The sequence below is a fragment of the Pinus tabuliformis genome, chromosome 6 (assembly GCF_031772625.1).
Source record: "Pinus tabuliformis cultivar Carrire ecotype Pingquan chromosome 6, CPIR1, whole genome shotgun sequence".
In the NCBI taxonomy this organism is placed as follows: Eukaryota; Viridiplantae; Streptophyta; class Pinopsida; order Pinales; family Pinaceae; genus Pinus; species Pinus tabuliformis.
In genome coordinates, this window is record NC_142292.1 from 574,799,803 (window position 1) to 574,818,122 (window position 18,320).

The 18,320-nt window shown below is 39.1% G+C and overlaps 1 protein-coding gene across 2 annotated transcripts in view; it reads left to right on the plus strand.

The window, feature by feature from the left end:
- The window catches only part of LOC149259817 (uncharacterized), a 99,325-nt gene extending 88,828 nt beyond the window's left edge, over positions 1–10,497 (plus strand). For both annotated transcript variants that reach the window (XM_089419218.1, XM_089419226.1), the window contains exon 4: positions 9,169–10,497. In XM_089419218.1, the coding sequence (XP_089275344.1) occupies positions 9,169–10,125 (957 nt within the window). In that variant the 3' untranslated portion in view covers positions 10,126–10,497. The remainder of the gene's footprint in view (positions 1–9,168) is intronic.
- The last annotated feature ends 7,823 nt before the right edge of the window (positions 10,498–18,320 follow it).

An 18,320-nucleotide genomic window follows, 5' to 3' on the forward strand; every position in this document is an offset into this window, starting at 1 on the left:
GACTTGATCTTGAGCCTCTTGGAGATCCATGAGACCCATTTGGAGCCCACAAAGCCCAAATAGGGGTTTGGAAATGTTTTGCAGCATATGGAGGGCATCACTCTCTTTGTCATCATTTTTGAGGCCCTCTCCCACATTTTTAGCACAAGAAGCATCACTGTTGCCGCTCTAGCCTACCTCATGTTGATTTTGGGTAGCATCGGATGTGCTCTAGCCTTGAAATTTGGTGGAGAGGCTAAGTCACATGAGATCTCCAAGACTTAGAAATCGTTTAGAGAAATTCCACCCGGATGAGGAGTTATTAAAATAATTAATAATTTTAATTGGTTCCTAAGTCTAAACTTAGGAAAATAAAAATATTAATGGGTATTAATAAAGATAAGGGTGAGAAGCTTCTAAGAGACGAGGATCAAGTCTGTTTTAATCTTAGCCATTGATTAGAGATTTAAGCTCGGTCGTTGAGTCATCAACAGGCAAAGTATAAGAGAAGACCTGAGGATCATTTAGAGACACACCGGCAGATACTCAATATCCCAAGGAAAATCAATTCTCAAAGAGAAGGAGATCGATTTCAGAGGGAGAGTTGTAGGGTGAAGGAAGAGGAGGGCATCAGTAGCAGTTAGTGACTGAGGAGGAGGTGACCCAGGGGTATTGAGAGAGCGCAGAAGGAGACGCAGTCCAGGGGAGACACAACTCTCATGCACGCTGATGCAGAGGGACGCAGAACCACGTAGAGTGACGCTGAAGTGGGAGAAGGGTCTCCTGGGTGTCAGAAAGTTTCCAGGGGAAATTCTCAGGTGTTTTCTCTTAGTTTCTCTATAAAAATCATTCCTTGTAAAGCGATTGTTGCTAAAGATTAATAAAACCCTCATATGTTGCATCGATTTTCCCACATTGGGTTTTTCGGGGGACAATTGTCCAAAAACCACTGTGTTGATGTGATTGGTTCTTGTGCATGTATTTTTCTCTGTGTAATTATGTGATAACTGCAGTAGAATTTATTTTAATGTTTGTTGAAGGGATTTCGTAAATAACTTATTGTGAAGAATAAGTAGGTGAAATAAATCAGTTGTTGCAGTATAATTTTGGGTTAGAAATTTTCACATGTATAAGAGCAGGGATACGGCAACAGAAGAGAAGAATCGGCTATGGGTCAGGAGCATGATGCAGAGGCATCAACTCAAAGGGACTCACGCAGATTTTCAGAAGAAAGCACAAGGGACATGGATCACGATTATTCTATGTTAGTTTCTAGACTGGAAGAAAAAGTCACTTGCCTAACAAGCTCTGCCTCCTCTGAGGTTTGGTATATAGATAGTGGAGCTTCCTGGCATATGACAAGAATTCGAGAATGTTTTTCAGATTATCAGGAAGAAAGGATGAATTTTTAGATCACCATGGGAAATAAGGCAAAGTGTACCCTCGTAGGAAGAGGTACTGTAGTCTTTCAAACCGAAGCAGGAGAGTGACTTCGAGCAACTAATGTGCTGCATGTGCCAGGATTGGGGATGAACTTACTCTCCATATCTCAACTTCAAAACAAGGGCTATGACGTTTTCTTCATTAAGGAGAAAGTATATGTCAAACAACCGAGTTCGAAAAAGAAGGCCCAGATTGGAATCAGAAGTAACGGGCTGTATAGATTACAACTAGAATCTCCAATGGCACTTATAAGCAACAATGGATATAAAGATTGGAATGAACTATGGCACAGGAGGATGGGACACTTACACCATGGGGCTCTGAGAATTCTCAGGAAAACAGTATCAGGAGTTCTAGAATTAAGTACCAAACGAGATGATGTATGCAGAGGGTGCGCTCTAGGCAAGTATGCCAAAGCAGCGTTTTCCAGGAGTAACAATAGAGCTTAGAGTGTTCTAGGATTGATACACTCAGACATCTGCGAACCTATGTCCACAAAAGCTCTTAGTGGTGCCGAATACTTCGTCACCTTCATCGATGACCATTCTAGGAAGACTTGGGTCTACTTTCTGAAAACCAAGGATGAGGTTTTTGGTCGATTCAAAGAGTTCAAGGCTCTAGTAGAAATTTGACAAGAAATAAGATAAAAGTGTTGCGCTCAGACAATGGCAGAGAGTACGTTGACAAGGAATTCACCGTTTTTTGCGCTAGGGAAGGCATCAAAAGAGAGTGGACAACTCCCTACAATCCAGAGCAGAATGGAGTAATAGAAAGGAAAAATAGGACTATTGTGGAAGCAGCTAGGGCAATGTTGTATGATCAGGATATGCCTAAATTCTTGTGGGCAGAAGCATGCAGCACGACAGTTTATGTCGAAAAAAGGACTCCACACAGGGCATTGGGAAAAATCACTCTGGAAAGGGCCTTCACTGGAAAGACACTTGAAGTCAGTCATTTCAGGGTATTTGGGAGTTTGGCATATTGTCGTATACCCGAAAAGAGAAAGAAATTAGATCAAACTGCTCTGAAAGGATATCTTGTGGGATATAGCGAGAATGCTAAGGCATATAGAGTCTATCTTCCAGGGAGTATGAAGGTAGTAGTTCGGTGGGATGTAAAGTTCATGGAGGAAAGAGTTTTCAGGAAATCCCGAGAAATGCCTTCCGAGGAGCAGTCAAAAGACGATTCATTGGTCCAACCACTTCGATTAGCAGAAACTAGTACCAACAGTTCTCCTAAAGGCAAAGCTTCAGAACAGGAGGAATCTCAGGAAGAGGAAGAACTGATAGATGTACCCACTACCAGTGGAAGAACGAGCCGGGAACTCCGATAGATTCTATGGGATGCAAAGGACTTCATTGGTGCACCCAGGAATGATAAAAGGGAGCGAAGGCAACCAGATAGATACCAGGCCCTAGTAGCTCAGGTTGGGGAACCCTCTAGTTTTCAAGAGGCCGTTCAGCATCAAGTATGGGTAGATGCTATGGTGGAGGAATACAGTTCTATAATGGTCAATGATGTCTGGGAAGTGGTACCTAGGCCTCAGGACAGGTCAGTGGTAGGTTCGAGATGGATCTACAAAGTCAAATATGCTGCAGACGGTAGTGTGGAGAAATACAAAGCCAGGTTTATGGCTAAGGGGTATGCTTAGAAGGGATAGACTACGAAGAAACCTTCACCCTAGTAGCCAGGTATACTTCTATTAGAATCGTGATATCCCTTGCAGCACAGATGGGGTGGGAGATTCACCAGATGGATGTCAAGACGACATTCTTGAATGGGGTGATAGAAGAAGAAGTATACATTGAACAACCAGAGGATTTTGAGACAGATGAGAAGAAATCTCATATATGCAGATTAAAGAAAGCATTGTATGGGCTTAAACAAGCACCTAGAGCATGGTACGGTTTAATTGATGGCTACTTGCAGAAGATGGGGTTCGTCAAGAGTGATGCAGATCCTAATCTCTAGTATCTTGTCGTAGAAAATGAGCCTCTAATCCTGGTGTTATATGTGGATGATATTTTCCTGACAGGATCATCCAAGCTCATCAAAGGCTGCAAGAAGAACCTAGCCACATAATTCGACATCAAGGATTTGGGACAGATGCGTTATTTCCTGGGGTTGGAAGTTTGGTAGCAGAAGGGTGAGATCTTCCTTAGACAAGGGAGATATGCTACAGAGATCTTGAAGAGATTCAGGATGCAGGACTGTACACCTATGGCTTCTCCAATGATCACCAACTGGAAGAAGATTGATGCATCAAAAGATAAAGACATTGATCACACCTTGTACAGGCAGCGTATAGGGTCCCTGATGTATTTGGTCAATACCAGGCCAGACATTTGTTACGCTGTCAACACCCTCAGTTAGTTCATGGTGGAACCCAAAAGGGCGCATTGGGAAGCAACCAAACATGTTCTTAGGTATATATAAGGAACAATTGAGCGTGGACTATTGTACACCCAAGGCAATGACATCAGGCTAAGTGGGTTCACTGACGCAAATTGGGTTGGAAGTTTAGTAGATCAGAAAAGTACAACTGGGTATTGTTTCAACATTGAATTAGGAATGACCTCCTGGTTTAGTAGGAAACATAAATCTGTAGCTCTAAGCTCAGCTAAAGCAGAATATATGGCAGCTAGCACAACTTTGTGCGAAGCCATATGGCTTAGGAAATTGCTTGTGAATCTATTCAGGAGAAGAATGGAAGTGACCAGGATTTTGTGTGATAATGAGAGTTGCATCGAGCTCTCTGAGAATCTAGTATTTCATGATCGGTCGAAGCACATTGATATCAGGTGTCACTTTGTCAGAGACTGTGTCCAACGAGAGGCAGTATAGTTGAGGTACACTCCTATAGGGGAACAGGTGGCAGGAATCCTCACCAAGGCTCTAGGAAGAACAAAGTTTGTTTATTTCAGGGAGAAGATGGGGATGGTGAAGAATCCATTTTAGTAGCAGAAATGGATAAGTATCAGAAGTTGCAGTGCAGCAATTAGCAGTGGCAGTGCTATGGGCAGCATGATGCAACATGTTGAGAGGGAGCTGTAGTATAGATGTAGCAGTGGAAGTGGCAGTGTCATGGGCAACAGTACAGGAAGCAACAGTGCAGTGGATGTGGGGCAACATGCCAAGCATCAGCACAGAGGAACAATGTGGAGGAAGTGTGATGCTTCTATGGTGAAGCATTGCTAGAGCACATTCCTCGCTAAGAGGGAGTGTTTATTTTGGGTAGCATCAGATGTGCTCTAGCCTTGAAATTTGGTGGAGAGGCTAAGGTACATGAGATATCCAAGACCCATAAATAGTTTAGAGAAATTCCACCCAGACGAGGAGTTATTAAAATAATTAATATTTTTAATTGGTTCCTAAGTTTAAACTTAGGAAAATAAAAATATGAATGGTATTAATAAAGATAAGGGTGAAAAGCTTCTAAGAGACGACGGTCAAGTCTGTTTTAATCTTAGCCGTTGATTAGAGACTTAATCTTGGTCGTTGATTCATCAACAGGAAAAGTAAAAGAGAAGACTTGAGGACCATTTGGAGACATAACGGCAAATACTCAATATCCCAAGGAAAATCGATTCTCAAAGAGAAGGTGATCGATTTCAGAGGGAGAGTTATAGGGTGAAGGAAGAGGAGGGCATCAACAACAGTCAGTGATTGAGGAGGTGACACAGGGGTATTGAGAGACAGCGCAGAGGGAGACAAAGTCCAGGGGAGACGCAACTCTCATGCAGGCTGACGTAGAGGGACGCAGAACCATGCAAAGTGACACGAAGGTGACACTAAAGTGAGAGAAGGGTCTCCAAGGGAAAGTCTCAGGTGTTTTCTCTCAATTTCTCTGTAAAAATCATTCCTTATAAAGCGATTGTTGCTGAAGATTAATAAAACTCTCATCTACTGCACCGATTTTCCCACATTGGGTTTTTCCAGGGACAATTGTCGAAAAACAACTGTGTTGATGTGATTGGTTCTTGTGCATGTATTTTTCTCTATGCAATTATGCGATAACTGCAATAGAATTTATTTTAATGTTTGCTAAAGGGATTTCGTAAATAACTTATTGTGAAGAATAAGTAGGTGAAATAAATCAGTTGCTACAATAGAATTTCGGGTTAGAAACTTTCACACCTCACATACATGATGTCAACCACACGTGGGCTTGATGGAGAGTTAATTTAATTTTAATGAGTTCTCATGGTTGGCTTGTAACCATGGGTGGGTTACTTAGCATATTAGGCACATGGAGGGGCTTTGTCTTTTAAAATTTGAACTCTTATGACTTGTATAAATATGTGAGACCTATTCTCACCTCAAATCATCATCACTTGGATTTTCGGCCTAGAAAAAGAATTCAGACCTGAAATTTGTGGAGTATTTTGGAGATTTTTGGATGAATTTTGATGTTTGTATAATTTCACTATCTTTCTTGGAGCTTCTATTTGGCATTGTTATGGATGGATATGTTCTTCACTATCTTCTAAGTGCTTTTTGTTGATGAATTTATGGTTTTGTTAGTGTCTAATGCATGGAATATTGTATCATGGCTATTAATGTGCCCTAGTTGATGAAATATTGTTGAAAAATGGTAACTATTGAGAACTTTTGCATGTATTACTCATAGATAGTGAATGAATGAATGTTTCTAGGGGATTTATTTGCATCCTTGAAACTACATTAACAAGTGTCATTAAGTATAAATATCTAGGGGTGTTGTGAAGTTGCTTCCATTAGGGGCAGCGAAGCTGCTTCCTTTAGGTCTCCTTGAAGAGCAAAGTGTCTATATTGAAAATCTTTCATGACTCCTAACCTCCTAATAGCCAGGCACTAGTCTTGAAATCCTTGGTGATCACCTTTAACTTGAAAATCATTTCTCTTTTCACCTTTATTCCTCATCCCTTTAAGGATAAGGAGGCCTCTCTAGGGCTTGGTGCGAATTCCAATAGAGGGAGGCATTTTGAATTTTGTTTGGATAAAATTCTTCCTTAGTGTCTCCTCTAGGGATCCTCAAGTTTTGGTAGGATTCCCATGGTGGAATATCCAAAAATTTGATGCCCTAGCCATCACATGAAGAGGGAACCCTAGAAGTTAATCCTTCAACTTGGGGATTCTTTGAAGGCATGTGCTTTAGTACTTGTTGAAGTAAATCTTATATTACCTTTTCTCTTATCTACCTTGACCTTGGATGCACTCGTATCTCGCTATATATCTCAACCATAGGTCTCGTGTAGCCATCTTTCAAAGGGGTTTTTCATGGAAAGTCTTAATAACTTCTCCCAAAGCTCATACTTTTGTTGAACCTTTCCATTGAATGAACTGCCTCTCCTCACTTCAGACCATTCATAGACACACATCTATCACTAGTCGGCATTTTGTCATGTTTTGTTATGCTTTTGAGCTACAAGGTTGGCTTGTAACCTTTCTCTTGTGGAACACTCAAAGTAAACTTGTAATTAGGGTTTTTTAGTTCTATTATTATAGAAATGAGGTAGATAAGTCTCATATAAATACTAAATAGATACTCCCCCTCATTTCATTTTCATCGTCACACATTTTATCACTCTTCTCTAGCAAAGAGTGTGAGTTAGTCCTTTTCCATTATTTGGGCAAAAGATGTGATCTTTCTATGGTGCGACTTTCTCTTTGGGATTGATATTTGTGTGGAGATGTTTTCCTGGGATTGAAAGAAGTGGTCCTTGGAGAATTTTGTAAGTTTCATGCTTTATCTTATAAATTTTGCATATTGTATTTGTACTAGTAAGGTTTCTATTTTGTGTCATGACTAAACGCTGATTCTATGTTGAATCTTTCTCTATTATACTATGCAAAAATGTTTTCTTGAAACCTATAATGAAACTCTGATTGCACATTCCTTGTATTTAATTTCTCCCCTCACAAGGAAAAGTTCGGGTTTTAAGAGTGGATGCCCTAGTCATCCCCCTTACTCCATCAAAACCCTTTCATGGAATTGTAGCCTTAGAAAACTCCATCAAGCCCATTTAGTTGAAGGGACTAATCTCAAGTTGTGTTCACTCATTAAATTAATTAAATTCTTCTCCTTTATCCCTTTCCTAGACGTCTAGGGTTAGCAGCTAGGATTTTAGGATAAAATTCTACATGAAAGGTGAATTTGAATTTTATGTGCATGGTTCAAAAAGTAGGAATTGCATCAATAAATATTGTAAAAGCAAAATCTAGCATTGTTTCATGGCAAAACCTTCCTATTCAGGGTTGATGCCATCCTTGTTTGCTGTCTATGCATGTTTTTCAGCCCTAATCTCCCATTAAGTGACCCTAACCCTAGGTGTTTATTGGAAGACCTTTGTTCCTTTTTGTTGATTATCCTTCCTTGAAAGACCTTTTCTTTGGCTGCTATATGACATTGTGCACTCTATCACTGCAAATCAATCAAACCTTAACTTATAACAACCATATCTTTGGTTTAGGTGTAGAGTGTTTGAACCTTGGTATATAATATCTAGGGCCTAGGCCTTTCTAGGCTTTGCTGGTCCTCTATCCCGTTCAATAGACCTTTTATCCATCACCTTGATCCATAGTAGTTGATTATCTTTCAGGGAATTTAGGGAAGCCGCCCTTGTGGTCCAATACCACTAAAGAGTAGGAGAAAGGCTGCTGAAGTGACAGTGGCAACTCTTTCTCTTGTTGCCATAAGGTCTGGCCCTGCCTAAGGCTTTGCACTAGGCATTCTAGATTTTTCGGCAACAGTTCCTAGTCATTATTATTTACTACTGAGATAGCTCTTACTAAATTATCTATGACAGTTACCTGAAATAATTTATTATTATCTTCATGAAAATCTCATTGTGATTGTCTTTTGTGGTTCATTTTTATCTTCATACAGATCTCACATTAACTTCACTTTGAGTACAAGTATTGTTGTATTTTTCCACAAACGGCAATTGTTTTTTTTTTTTTATTATTAATTTACTCAAGGCATCAGTTTTCTAATCTTCATGTGCACTTATTGTATTTCCAGTAAGTCCTCTTTTGTTGCCTCTTATTATTCACGTTCATGTGCACCTGCCTTATTCTCACATTTGCATGCACATGAATCACAACTAGAGAATGGAATCCTTGACATTATTTTCATAGACAGATTTGCCCTATTTTCTATTATTCAAAAATTAGTTGCTCTCCAAAACATTAGGATTATCCATCCCAAGGACTTATTGAAAAGTTTTGTTTAAATGCTCTGCAGGCTCTTTGCTGGTTTTCTAGCCAGGTTTTTGATTTTGTTAAATAAGAGTTGATTATCTAATTTGATGATATTCTGTGTTTTTATGCCTTTTCACGCCCAAGGTTTTAAAATGGCTAAACTATGATGCTCTTTGTTTTTTACTCGTCCAGTTTTTCCTGCAAATCTCAGCCCTTTTCTCCATTGGAATTTTGGCTCATAAATTATCAAGACTATAAGATTAGCTAAGCACACTAGCAAATATTAATTTTCCTCTTTTGTTCTCAATATTTTATACAAGAGTTGATGAACTGTTTACTAGATGCAATGAAGAAGGGCTGGGGTAGTAGGTTGAGTTCATATTCGATTACAATATGATCAGGTCCCATAGGACTAAAGCATTTGCACACACAACATTTGTCATTGGCACCATCAGCAGGGTGTTGTAAATGGCAACATAGGACTCTGGAGGTGGGGGCATATTCTTATGGAACATGATGGTTTATATATGAATAACTTGAAACTCTTAACATCACTTTTCACAGGTGTTGGATTTGATGGAAAGGTTTGGAGTGAAACCAGACGTAGTAACCTTCAGCATCATCATGAATGCCTGGAGCACAGCAGGGCTAGTTGACAAAGCGAAAGCTACCTTTCAGAAGATGCAGCTAGCTGGAATCAAACCAGATATACATGCATATTGCATTCTTGCTAAAGGATATGTAAGAGCACAAATGCCAGCAGAAGCGGAAGCTCTTCTTCTGGATGTGGAAGAGATGGGTTTATTTCCAAATGTCGTTATGTTCACCACCGTAATCAGTGGCTGGTGTAGCGCGGCAAAAATGGTTGATGCAGTGAGAGTGTACAACAAAATGTTTGAGTATGACATTGCTCCCAATTTAGATACATTCGAGACACTCATATGGGGGTATAGCGAAGCGAAAGAGCCTCGGAAAGCTGAAGAGTTGCTCCAGACAATGAAAGGTAAAGGAATTTCGCCTGATAAAAACAGCATTGAGTTGGTTGCGGACGCATGGCATGCTGTTGGATTATCTGAAGAGGGGAAGAGAGTTTTGAGCACCTATAGAATGACTTTAATCTCTTCCAATTCACGAGGAAGGGATTATCTTTTGAGTTATGGCTTCATGACAGGACCGTCAGACAAGCTTTACAAACAAAGAATGACAATTTCTAGTGCATTTGTCCCATATGTTCCAGGAGCTAGAAATAAACAAAGAACTTTGACCTCTACTTTGCATAAAAAGTGGAACGGGATCTTTCTAGACATGAATTTTTTCTCAGAGCATCAAAGAAAACTTGGTTTGGTTCTTGTTAGATACACTTGCAAAGTCGATTTAATGTCAAATAGTCTCTATGCTAACTGTTTTAAAAGGCGTCCTGGGCCATCAAGAGGACGGTTATGTTCTTGTAACCCACTGTCTACAGCATCACAGTTCTCACAATCTTCTAAAGCTAGTACCATATCTCCTCTAAGGTTTTGATTAATATGACCAGATTTGGACGTCGCATCAACTCTCTCTATATACTAGTTCAATTCTCTGGAAAGGCAAGAATTTGTCATCGTACCTTGCAGGCACTCAGTCACATTGTTACAAACTGTAAATAACATTTTGGCTTGGTGTGATGCCTCTATTAATTTCAATCCTGGGGAGGTCAAACCCCTTAGCATGTTCAGATCCAACATGTCAGGCCTTTTTGGTTCTGATGCTTCAGATCATGTAAGAATTACAGTCAGTTTATGTATAACTCTCCAATATTAATGATATGCAAAATCAATTTGAGGTTCAGGGACACATCCATGTATTCTTTTATTGACAAGTTGGAATGGTAGTCATTCACGGAGCAATTAAGGATGGTTGAAGACTACAAGATGGTTTGGTTTAGTTGATGGTAATCTGTTTCACATGTCCATTACTTCGTATGAAATAGATGGGCTGCGAGTTCAGCAGAAAATATTGTCATTTCATTTCTCTGAGAATTGGGTATAATAGCTTCCGTGTCCAAAGAACTTGCATGTAGTGTGTGCTATGACATTATGTTCAACATAAATTAACATAAATTATGGGGTTCCACATGCTCTAGCCGTTGACAAATAGGACCTTGTGGTAAATTTGCTTGTTATAAACTGTGTACAATCCGTGTGATGGCTGTTAAAATCGAAAACTTATTAGACTTTCAAGATCACGGCGTTTTTTTTGCTTTTTTGGGGGAAAAACAGGACCTTCTGATAAGTTTGCTGGCTATAAATTGTGTTGTGATGGCTGTTAAAATGGAAGCTTATTAGACTTTTCAAGATCGAGGCGTTTTTTGTTTTCTTGGAGATACAAATGGATTATCTTGTTGCCATTATGTTGGCCTTGTTATTGACATTATTAATCAGCTTAGATTCATATCAACATTATATTTATCCAGTTTTAAAAGGATTCAAATTGCAATTTTTTTTTTATTGGTAAGTGAAAATAATAGTTGTAGTCTCACTCTCCTGGCCTTGTAATTGACATTATTAATGGCGTAGATTCATATTAACATTATATTTATCAAGTTTTAAAAGGATTCAATTCTTTTTAATGTTAAGTGAAAAAAACTAGTTGTAGTCTTAATATAATAGAATTAATAATTTTAATTATTATGAAAATATATTAATTTATATTGTATTAAGTATTGGGGTTTTCGCAGTGCATTATATTAGATATCATTTTAAGTTTTAACTGTGTTAAGTAAGTCATTCATCTATGACCATTTCTATGAGAGGTAGTTGTAACTGACTAATTTCTTATGATTTTTGAATAATCCACTTAGCACTCATTGCATCGGGTGATGCTCACAGGGGTGAAGAAGTGGGATTGAAACTAGTGAAATGAATCACATAGCGTCAATCATCACTTCCGTGGCTTGCACTCGGTAACCAAGACTTCCCGGGAGGTCACCCATCCCAGATCGCCTCTGGCTCAAACGCTCTTAACTGTGGAGTTTTCCCCACAATCAAGCTCACTTTGCTTGCTACCCCATTTGTAAAACCTTAGCAAGTATTGTGTTTCATGAACCATTGCAAATGGGGTAGCAAGCTAAGTGGACTTGATTGTGGGGAAAACTCCACAGTTAAGCGCGCTTGACCTAGAGGCGATCTAGGATGGGTGACCCCCCGGGAAGCCCTGGTTATCGGGTGCAAGCCCTGGAAGTGATGATTGATGCTATGTGATTCATTTCACTAGTTTCAATCCCACTTCTTCACCCCTGTGAGTATCACCCGATGCAATGAGTGCTAGGTGGAATATTAAAAAATCATCAGAAATTAGTCAGTTACGACTACCTCTCATGGAAATGGTCATAGATGAATGACTTACTTAGCGCAGTTGAATCCCAAAATGATATCTAATATAATGCACTGCGAAAACCCCAATACTTAATTCAAAAGAGTGAAGGGAACTCTACTTGAATGGTCCATGAGGCACAATACTTGCTAAGGTTTTGAAAATGGGGTAGCAAGCTAAGTGGGCTTTATTGTGGGGAAAACTCCACAGTTAAGCGCTCTTGAGCCAGAGACGATCTAGGATGGGCGACTTCCAGGAAAGTCCTGGTTACCGGGTGCAAGCCCTGGAAGTGATTCATTTCACTAGTTTCAATCCCACTTCTTCACCTGTGTGAGCATCATCCGATGTAATGAGTGCCAAGTGGACTATTCAAAAATCATGAGAAATTAGTCAGTTACGACTACCTCTCATGGAAATGGTCATAGATGAATGACTTACTTAAAGCAGTTGAATCCCAAAATGATATCTAATATAATGCATTGTGAAAACCCCAATACTTAATTCAAAAGAGTGAAGGGAACTCTACTTGAATGGTTCATGAGGCACAATAATTGCTAAGGTTTTGCAAATGGGGTAGCAAACTAAGTGGGTTTGATTGTGGGGAAAAATCCACAGTTAAGCACGCTTGAGCCAGAGGTGATCTGGGATGGGTTACCTCCCTGGAAGTCCTGGTTACTGGGTGCAAGCCCCGGAAATGATGATTGACGCTATGTGATTCATTTCACTAGTTTCAATCCCACTTCTTCACCCCTCTGAGCATCACCCGATGCAATGAGTGCTAAGTGGACTATTCAAAAATCATGAGGAATTAGTCAGTTACGACTACCTCTCATGGAAATGGTCATAGGTGAATGACTTACTTAACGCAGTTGAATCCCAAAATGATATCTATTATATTGTATTATTATATTTATATTTGTTTAAAATGTTTAAGTTATTGTGCTTAGAGGCATTTTATAGTTTGACATGTGGGTGATGTTGTAGTAGTGTAAATATTTATTTGTAAACATTTACATGTCGCCTAATTAAAAAACAATGAAGTTCAATTAGTTATATTGTAAACTTATTTTTCTTCATAAAATTACTAACATTTTTTTAGATAAAAGAAAATCATAATATATATATGAGTGGAGGGACAGGTGAAAGGGAGGATTTGCAACAGTGAATATGGGAAAACGAGATTGACACACGGAACAGGATACAAAGGTGCCACAGGATGCTCGTACACCTTTTGGTCAATGTTTTAGTGGGACATGGACAGTAGACCAAGCTTTATTATTCATGATTGGATCGCCATATAGTATCTTTTATCCATAAAATGATTCTTCATAAGCAGAAGCATCGGTATCTAGGAGAAGCATAAGCATAAGCGTTTAGGAGAAGCATGAACCGAGGAAAATTGGCATGGAACTTGTCGTTTGAAGGAAATTATTAAGCGAACGAACACATACATAGTTGATCTTCCCTTGCCCATTCCTTTTGAACGCCATCAAAAGGAAATTCCAACACACTGTCCACTGGTATGGCCAATTGTTTCAAAGCACGTTGTCCACTGCATGCCTCATGGCTATCGTGAAATTCCAGAAGTAAGAGTTGACAAAAATACTAGAAACGAAAAGGTTTTTTGGATCGAACACTTTCCACGCACGCAAGGGCTCCACGCCGCCGTTTACTTAAAATTCCATGAAACCCAAACAAACAAATATCGCAGAATTTGGGGGTGTCGCAGGCAAAGATGGTTGAATTGAGCAGATATAAATTAAGCGAGAGGGTTGATGCCCAGAACAAACAAGGTACAACGGGACAAGAAATTTCAGACCCTGTGGAAACAAATGATCTATGACAAGTGAAAATTGGCTCATCTGCCAAAGCTAGGAAGTGGGTTTGGATTAATGCCAAACAGTATCAGGGCATTTTAAAATGAAGACTATCCCGTCTAAAATGGGAGAAGACAAGGAAAAATCAGTCTCAAAGGGAAAGTACTCAGGCCCTTCACAATAAGCATTCAAACAAGTCTCCTCTGCAAGCATGTGGCAACAAGAAGTCTAGAGGAAAAGTCATTGATGATTTTGCCTTCTACAGTCCCACATCCACACCTCTCACCTGGTCATCTGATCTTTATGTGAAAGAATTGTTAAATGAAAAACAGAGGTTGGAGATTTTAGAAGCGAAAGCACAGGAAAGAGATTATAAAATACATATAATAATAGTTGAAAACAAGGCTTTAGCAGAGAGAAATAAAGTTTTGAAAGAACAAGTGGCATTGCTACAGGAATCTCTCCTGATAGGGAAGACAAAATGGCAACGCATGAAGGCAGATGTGCAAAACATAAAGAAATTTGTAGTGGAAAGTATGGAGGTGGTGAATGCAAAATCATCCCAGGATAAAGGGAAAGTGGTTGGACCAATAGACAACCATGAAGAGAAAGCAAGAGAAGAAAGGAGAGGAGATTCCACAAAAGTTTCCAAAACTTGGGCTCAAGTTATTAGCGATTTTGCTAATAGGGAAGGATAAACGAACATTCGAGTTGACAACATGCAAGATAAAGAAAGAAAGAAAAGACAAAATAGAGCAACAAACATAATTATTAAAGGGGTGAAAGACTATGGGAAAAATGAATGTACTCTTGACCTTGCAAGGGACTTCTTGAAAGACAAGTTGATATGGCAAGGACAAATATGCCAAGCATGGAGCGTGGGTAAGTTTAACGGTGAGAGAGTCAGGCCCATAAAAGTCATCATGCCTAGCTTGCATGATAAATATATCATTATAAACAAGAAGCATCTCTTGAGGGGTTCTTTCTTTTTTCTAGAAGAAGATTTAACTGTAAGACAACAAAAGGAAATGAGGGAGGAAATGTCAAAGGTTAGGGCAGCAAGAGATGAAGGCAAGAGATAATGGATTTATAAAGGTAAAGATGTGATAGTGCGATTCAGACCTCCTTCCAAAACAGAGCAGCAAGATGGTAATAAAAAAGAGGCAACTAACTCTTCAATAGGAAATCAGGAAGCTAGGTCAATATGTGAAAGCAGGGACAAAGACCAACTGTGAGTCTTATATGTCAAAAAAAATAACAATGAAGTCATACCCAGGTTTCCTTAAGATTAGTTTGTTGGAACTGCAAAGGTTACCCATGGAGTCGAGGACCTAGGTTAGGGCTTATTGCGGAAGATAGAGACATAATTTTCCTCATAGAAACACATGAGCATGAAGGGTGCAAGATACCTTTGTTTGAAGGATATTGGAAGATGGCAGTGTGGAACAAGGTAGTAGGGAATGGCAAAGGACATAGGGGTATCATGGTATTAGTGAGGGAAAAAGAAGGTCGTTTCATTCAGTTAGAAAAAGAAGACTCAAATAAACAATTCATTTGGTTTAAAATATCAGAAAATGGAAATCACATCAGAATTGCAGCATGTTATTTTGCGCCGCAAGTTTCAAAAATCTACAAAAGTAGAGGGCTTGACCACAAAGATCTCTTTGCAACCTTAAAAGCAGATATTGCAACATATTCTCAGCTAGGTGAAGTCCTTATAGTGGGTGATTTCAATGCTAGGACTGCAAGTGAGCAAGCTAGCATTATTTGTTGTAAAGAAGATTACGACCTTATTTGGCTTACAAAAGAGAGTAATCATCAGTGGGAAAGAATTTCAAAGGACAAGGGATGTAATCTCTTTGGTGAACAATTGCTTACTCTATGTGGGGCCTTTGATTTAGTCATTTGTAATGGCTTGATTAGATGGGAAAAGTTCGATAATTTCACTTGCAATATTTACAGTGGAGCAAGGGTAGTAGATTATGTAATTTGCTCGCATGGTTTGTGTGAGAAAATGGAGGAAGTTTTGATTGGAGATCAACTTTGGGACTTAAAATCAGATCACAAGCCAATTTTTTTAAGTTTTTGTTGGACTAGAAAGAAGCAATTAGAGTCAAAAACTCAGTGTGTTCAACAAAATATCCCAAAGGGCATAATTCTTTTGACTCTAGAAAATTGTAATACCTTCAAAATGACGTTAGAGAGGCTCTTCGAGAAGGAGAAAATCCCAATTCACAGCCTTCATAGTCACAAATTAACACATTTAATTCAAAGCGCACTTGCAGAGTGCAAAAGAGAAAAAAATTAAGAAGTCTGAAACAAATTGCTTTCTGGTTAATGCTTGGTTTGACGAGGAATGCAAAAAGGAAAGGAGAATGTGGAAAGAGTCAAACAAGGATAACATAAAGCTCAAAGCTTACAAGCAGATATTAAGAAAGAAAAAGGTCGATTTCATGGTTTCAAGGAGGGAAGAACTAATCTTCCTTGGGAAAAATAATCCCAAATTATTTTGGAAGGAGCTCCAACCGAGAAAGATGCAAACTGAAAATAGTATTACAACTTCTAAATGGTTTGACTATGCAAGACAAATCTATGAGCAGGATCCCAAGGTTGATCCTCCCCCCTTGGTCAACACTGATACTGAATTCTTCATAGTGCAAGAGGCAGAGATGGGTATCAAGAAGTTGGGTGTTGGAAAATCAAAAGACTTAGCTGAACTCCAAGCAGAGTATCTAAAGTGGGGCTCAAAGATTCTTGCACCTCACATTACAAAAATTTTCAACAACATCATACAACAGGGGTTCCCCACAGATTGGACAACTAGTCTGGCAATACCTCTTTTCAAAAGTGGTGACGTCAATAATCCCTCCAATTATAGGACCATAATGATAAACCCCTTGTTTGCAAAGTTATTTGGAAGCATGCTAGAAAATAAAATCAGCAAGTGGGTAGAAGAAAGAGATAAGTGTGCTAAAGGGAAAGTAGGTTTTAGACCTAAACATTCCACAATTGATCATTGTATAACTTTAAGGCACATCATTGAAAAGGTTTGGGAGAAAAATGAAGAAGTCTTTTGTTGCTTTGTTGATTTCAGAAAAGTGTTTGACACGGTTCCTAGGGATAAGCTTTGGCACAGAATGGAGGAACTTGGGGTTCCTAAACATTTGGGACTAGTTATGCATAGGCTGTCTGAAGAGGTGAAAGTCAAAATTAGAAATTTAGTAGGCATTTTTGAAAGTTTTAGAAGTTATATCAGGGTCAAGCAAGGTTTCCTATTGTCTCCTACCTTCTTTGGTTTATATATCGATAAGCTTGAGGAGTGGTTAAATTCGCAAGGGGGTGATGGTATCCATTTGCGAAAGTTTGTTATAAGGTTGCTTTTGTATGCATGTGACCTTATTCTGATTGCTTAATCTGCTCTTGGTTTGCAAGAGAACTTACTGTCCCTTGAGAATTTTTGTAGAAGGGTGGGGATGCAAGTCAATATTAGTAAAACAAAAGTAGTGGTTTTCTGTAAAAAAAAGAAAACATAACAAGCATAAGTTCTACTTTGAAGACAACATTTTGGAAGAGGTTGCAGATTACAAATACCTCGGAATTGACTTCCACAAAAATCTAAGTTGGGATGGTTGTAGAAAGAAAAGAACTTTGGAGGGTTGGAAAGCATTTTATGCTTTTCAAAATAGGTGTAGATGTGAAAATTTCTGAATCTAACAAATTAGATATCCTACTGCAGTAAATTGATTTGCATTATCTACTTGTGTTCTTCATTTTAACAAATTATTTTTAGAATTATTCAGAAAATATTAATGCAAATACACTACAACCTACACCAATATACAAATCAAGTACTGGAAAATAAATGAGACAACCACACAGAGGACACATTTATTTTTGGACTAAATGTCCTCAGAAAAACTCAATGCAGGAAAACCGATGCAACAGATATGAGGGTTTTATTATTAAGAAAATTTCTAAATACAACTAGGGTGCCAAATCTGGCTCACCCAACAAAGAATAAATCTGACAGAAGTACCTCTATCCAGAGACAAATATTTTGGTGAATTCAACAACTGGATGAACAAACCCCACAGGTGACTGTGTTGTCCCCAGTGTTGTGCAACAATGGCTGCTCCTAGTTCTGTGTTGGAACTGTGTCACCCTCCCAGTGGTTCTTCCCGGCTCAAAAATTGATTTGCTGAATTGATGCCTAATCTGCCTCACAGAAACCCCATTGCTGCCTCAACATCACCGCATTAGCCTCTCTAGCTTCTATGTCACCCTCCTGGGGTTGCGTTGTCTCTCCCTGGTGTTGCACTGGCTCTCTGTTATGTATTCTTGGCCTTGGACGAAAGTCCTGCTGTCGAACTGCCCCTCTCTGCACTAGAAGCTTACTCTGAAATTCTCAGCAAACCACGCCCTATAATTTCAATCTACCTCAAGTGTTGTTCTATCTGTGTGTGTTCTCCAACTGACCCCAAGCCTTCCTTTATACTTTTCCTGTTGAGACCGTGATCTAATCTCTAATCAACGGCTAAGATTAAATTA